This window comes from Engraulis encrasicolus, chromosome 24, assembly GCF_034702125.1.
Source record: "Engraulis encrasicolus isolate BLACKSEA-1 chromosome 24, IST_EnEncr_1.0, whole genome shotgun sequence".
NCBI lineage: Eukaryota > Metazoa > Chordata > Actinopteri > Clupeiformes > Engraulidae > Engraulis > Engraulis encrasicolus.
This window is the reverse complement of record NC_085880.1, coordinates 30,135,194-30,140,438: the sequence shown is the minus strand read 5'-3', so window position 1 is coordinate 30,140,438 and position 5,245 is coordinate 30,135,194. Positions and strand designations below refer to the sequence as shown.

Genomic DNA, 5,245 nt, shown 5'->3' with positions numbered 1-5,245 from the left:
TGGGGCTGTGCCAGCCTGAAGAGGGTTGGGGGGTGCAGTTCTGAGAGAGGAGCAGTTTTGAGGGGGATGGCACAGCAGTTTTTTGTTCAATTACTGGGAACATATCCAATATCCATCTACAAACACTGCACTGCACTCTACTAATGCTCAGAAATGACTTGACATTATTCATTTTGTCTGTCTGCCTGCTGCAGGGGAGTCTCTGTCTGTGATTCTATCTGATTGTCTAATTGTAGGACTGTCTGCTTGTCTGTCTGTTTCTCTGTCTCTGTCTCTGTCTCTGTCTCTGTCTCTGTCTCTCTCTCTCTCTCTCTCTCTCTCTCTCTCTCTCTCTCTCTCTCTCTCTCTCTCTCTCTCTCTCTCTCTCTCTCAGCTACAGCGTACAGTACAATCGTAGTCCACTCTGACATCTTCATCATGATGGAATTGGGTGAGTCCATTCAAACCAGACACCTCCATTGTCAATTAAGGACCTGTCCCAGAAAGTTACAACCCTAAACACCATTGCTTCACATCCTTTGCTGTAAACCACAGGCATAAGCGGCACAGGCAATAAGCTTTGTGATGGGCAACTTGGATTCAGAATCTACAGTCCAGTGTCACATATGCATATGCATCTTCCAAATGATCTACATAGTTTTACCTGTCCAATTAGGGTGTTTGGACAGGTAAGGTATTTGGAACATGTGGCACTGGATTGTAGCTTCTGAATCTAGGATGCCCATCACTGCACTGGGTGTAGATCAGGGTTGGGAATCCCACCTTTCGGCCCTTGATGCCATCTTAGCTGGCCCCCGCCATAATTCTAATATTATTCAGTTTCACATGACATTTGACATGTTTTCTTAAGATATGTTAGAGATTACATTTACAATACAATAAAGTTATACTTTCAGGAGACCTACTGAAGGTGGGGTCTGTTATAAAGGTGGCCGCCATCAATATAGGCCTAAAGTGCAGGGGGAAATCCCTAGATAGATGCATGGTGGTGTGTGTGTGTGTGTGTGTGTGTGTGTGTGTGTGTGTGTGTGTGTGTGTGTGTGTGTGTGTGTGTGTGTGTGTGTGTGTGTGTGTGTGTGTGTGTGTGTGCGCGCGCTTGTGCGCGTGTCTGTGTACGTGCCTGTGTAGTATGCATACCGGTGTGTGTGCATGCATGTGCGCATTTGTATGTTTATGTGTGTGTGTGTGTGTGTGTGTGTGTGTGTGTGTGTGTGTGTGTGTGTGTGTGTGTCCTACAGCACTTGAGGAGACAGTGGCCTCTCTGAAGTCCAAGCTGGAGTCTAGCCAGAAGCTGGTGGAGGAACAGCACTCTCAGATGAAGGAGCTGAAGGAGCGGCAAGAGCAGCAGGCATCACAGCTCAAGGAGCTACGCCAACACCACCAGGATGCCAGGGTAACACTAACACTGTTATTATTGTTGTTGTTGTTGAAGTAGTCGTCTGGTAGTAGAAGTAGTAGTTGTAGGAGGAGGAGGAGGAGGAGGAAGAGTTGTAGTAGCAGTGGTGTTAATAATGGAAGTAGTAATGGTAGATTGTTATATATTCCCCAACTTTCAAACCGTAATGATGCTGAGGAGGCAGTATGCTCGGACGTGTGCTTTACTTAACTTCTTGGGCATAATCAAACAATACATCTGGTTTACCCCCCATCATGCCCAGGCCAGAACCCAACTACGGTGAGAGTGGGGGACATTCATTACAAAATGTAACAATAACGATTGTGCTAATGTTCATGCTAATGCTGTTCTAGTAATGGGGTGTTTGTATGTTTGTTTGTTGGGGAAGCTAATGTATGATTTGGGTTGTACATAATTTAACCCTGCACAGAAGAAGTGTACTATTGGGTCTGTGTGAGGTTTCTGATTGGTAGGCTATAATAACTCACTTTCCTCATGGATGTTCATTGGGATAAATTATATGCAGGGAAGCCTATGGAAATGCTGGGAAAAAACACATGAAATGAGGTTTTATTATGACAATTTTCAGAATGAGAAACACAAAGTGTGGAGTTGATAGTGATAAATACTCGAAATGAGTGAGTCTCTCCATCCAAAAGAGCACTGACAATACTCCTGCCTTTCCAGGTGTCCTTCAGCGCTTCTCTGCTGGAGTCGGGCTCTGGTAGCACCGGACCCTTCGATGAGAAAACCATCTTGAAGTACGAGCATGTCATCACCAACATCGGAGGCGCCTATGACTCAGACACAGGTAGGACACTCACACCTAGACAGGTGATTATGGCACAGACACAGATACCACCACACATACTGTACTTGAAGATTTAGAACCCAGACAGACAGTATGAACAAACACAGGTAGCGTACGCACGCACGCACGCACGCACGCACGCGCCCACACACACACACACACACACACACACACACACACACACACACACAGGTAAGACACACATACTTGAACAGGTGATTAGAACCAACACCACACACACACTGTAAGACATACAGTATATAGACATACAAACAGGGCTATAAATTAACTGTTTTCATCACTAATGTATACGATGTTACATCTTACTAGCTATACATGCACACATTAGTCAAAGTGGTTAGTAAGTTTTCTATTCTACCAGCCAAACTGTATGTGGTCGGTTGTCCAGTGTTAATTCAGAGCCCTGCCTCCTTCGCCTACAGGTGTGTTCAAGGCTCCGGTGAAGGGTGTGTACCTATTCAGCGTCCACGCCCTGGGCCCCGGCCACGACTCCACGGGCACCGGCGTGTGTCTGTACAAGAACGACGAGCAGGTGTTGACGGCCTGGAGCCGGCAGCCGCAGGAGCGTGTGGCCGTGTCCAACAGTGTCTCGCTGCTGCTGGAGAAGGGCGACGAGGTGTGCGTGAAGCTCTGGCCCAACTCCTGGGTCTACGACAACGACAACCACCTCAGCACCTTCTCCGGCCACCTGCTCTTCCCCATGTGAGGAGCAGAAGAGAAGACACCACCATCCATCGCATTGCATCACATAGCATTTGGCATTTTTCTGAGGGAATGCATTTATTAGTTTGTTTATTTATTTATTTGTTTACTTAATGTACACAGTGGCCTTTCCCCATGTGAAGAGAAGACACCACCATCCATTGAGCATTACACAAAAGCCAGCATTTGGCTTTTTTTCTAACTAAATACAGTCTACTTATTCTTATTATTTGTTTACTGTACACAGTGGCTTTTCCCCATATGAAGGACTCGTTACACACGTTCTTACACACCCGCTCTGTTCCATGTGAGTAAACCACTACATAAAAAAGCAGAGAATGCGCGTACATCATCAGTGACACAGTTTGTGGACCAAACAAGCGGACTAGAAGCAAATAATAAATGTCCGCAACACTATATGCTCCCACATATGTCTAATGGCACATTTTGGTGAAGAGTATTGCGGACATTCATTATTTCCTTTGAGGAAACCACTACACACCAGTACTTTCCCACATGAGGACTTCATACACTCCTGAAGCCTTCTTCACACCTGCTCACACATTACTTTCCCTTTTTCACCATAGCACGCCTGCTTGTACTGCAAACTCTGCTCACCTTGCACCTACTTGTACAATACATCCCTCTTCTCCATCCGAGGAAGCCAGCACATGCCAACTGCTGTTCAACTATTCGATTCCTTTGATTGTAATGAATTTCACAATTGCCAAGTGTGTTTTATTTACAGTTATACAGTTATTAATTTATTTTTTTCAATCGTCTTTTTTATCAACAAAACATGTATGAGTGTTGCCTTAGCAAATATGTTGAACGTTTTTTTCCAACAACTGTTTGGCCAATACCTCCACTCAGACTAGCTAACTGCTGCTAACTGCAATATGATTTTGTGGCCTATAGACTCCTATAAAACTGTGATGTGCAATACAGTTTAAATACTTGATGCTGCAATGAGGTGTACCGAAAAGGCCTTGTTAAACTGTGATGTGTGAAGCAATACATGAAACTAGGACTTTATGGAAAACAACTTGTGAAGTTAATTGTTGCTAAAAGTTATTGGACTAGGATGCTAAAGAAAGCATACCGTTGCTCAAATTTTGTGGTAAATGGCCCACTGCAGGCCTTGTGTAGCGAACTGTTGTTAACTTCTGTATGATTGTATGGAAAAGACCTTATGAAGCTAACGTTTGCTAGCTGCTAAAAGACTAGGCCTGCAATGACTGTAATGATAAACCAAAACACATGTGATTAATAAAAGCTGTGACGTGTAATGCACCCTGGACCTTTGACTCTTCACCCCTGTGTGTGTGTGTGTGTGTGTGTGTGTGTGTGTGTGTGTGTGTGTGTGTGTGTGTGTGTGTGTGTGTGTGTGTGTGTGTGTGTGTGTGTGTGTGTGTGTGTGTGTGTGTGTGTTAGTATTGCCACCTTATTTAATGTGGCAGATGACTGGGAAGAGCAACTCTCAGAACTCACAAACGATTACACGAACAGATTAAGCCTCATTGACTCCGACCCACTACCCATCATGATGAAAGTGCAAGCCATCACAGACATAGCCTTCTCCAAAATCCAGCATCTTTTTGCAAACATCCACATACCACAGAAAATCCTGAATGAATTGAGCAATATGGGGGGCGTGGTCGCGTACAGACACAGGACGGACGGACGCAGAGGCTATGCGTCTGAAACATAAACTTGCCTTTAGAAGGAGGTGTGGGTTATCTGCTTGAGCTTGCGCCAATCTGACAGTGTCATCCATGGCAGAACGTCTTGGCCAAAAGAATTGGGGACTGATGACGCAGCAGTGGCAAGTAACTCAGCTATTACTATGGCTGAGCAAAGGTCATTCATGGAGACCACACAGTGACGTTGGCATACAGCAGAGGGCACTTCACACGAGATAATAATAATAATAATAATAATAATAATAATAATAATAATAATAATACATTTTATTTTTGAGCGCCTTTCAAAATACCCAAGGACACTTTACAATCAAAACAAATACATAACAGTAGGGAAAGTATAACAAAGCTTCAGTGAATTAACAATAGGAGAATAATTAAAATGCAAAAATAAAATAGAAATAAAAGTACAATGAAAATAAATGTTTTAAAATAAGAAAAAAGAAGTAGAATGCATTTGAAAATAAAATAAAAATGACGGGGAAAAAATTATAATATGTAAAATGAAAAATAAACTGATAATTAAAATAAAGTGGAAGTGCCTGTCAGTGAAGTTGAAAGAGTTGAAGAGGTGAAAAGGTGTGTCTTGAGCTTAGATTTGAAAGTAGACAG

At 43.5% G+C, this 5,245-nt stretch overlaps 1 protein-coding gene across 1 annotated transcript; it reads left to right on the top strand.

The window, feature by feature from the left end:
- Window positions 1-377: 377 nt before the first annotated feature.
- On the top strand, window positions 378-4,182 carry LOC134441066 (complement C1q-like protein 2). Its single transcript, XM_063191259.1, has 4 exons — window positions 378-430; window positions 1,239-1,393; window positions 2,084-2,207; window positions 2,651-4,182. The coding sequence occupies exons 1-4, from the start codon at window positions 418-420 to the stop codon at window positions 2,932-2,934; spliced, it is 576 nt and encodes a 191-aa protein (XP_063047329.1). The 5' UTR covers window positions 378-417; the 3' UTR covers window positions 2,935-4,182.
- The last annotated feature ends 1,063 nt before the right edge of the window (window positions 4,183-5,245 follow it).

Bases quoted from the DNA above. Each gene is read 5' to 3' on its own strand.
- LOC134441066 (XM_063191259.1), top strand. The intron at 1,394-2,083 runs GTAACACTAACA...CTGCCTTTCCAG, and splicing joins AACACCACCAGGATGCCAGG to GTGTCCTTCAGCGCTTCTCT. The intron at 2,208-2,650 runs GTAGGACACTCA...CTTCGCCTACAG, and splicing joins CGCCTATGACTCAGACACAG to GTGTGTTCAAGGCTCCGGTG.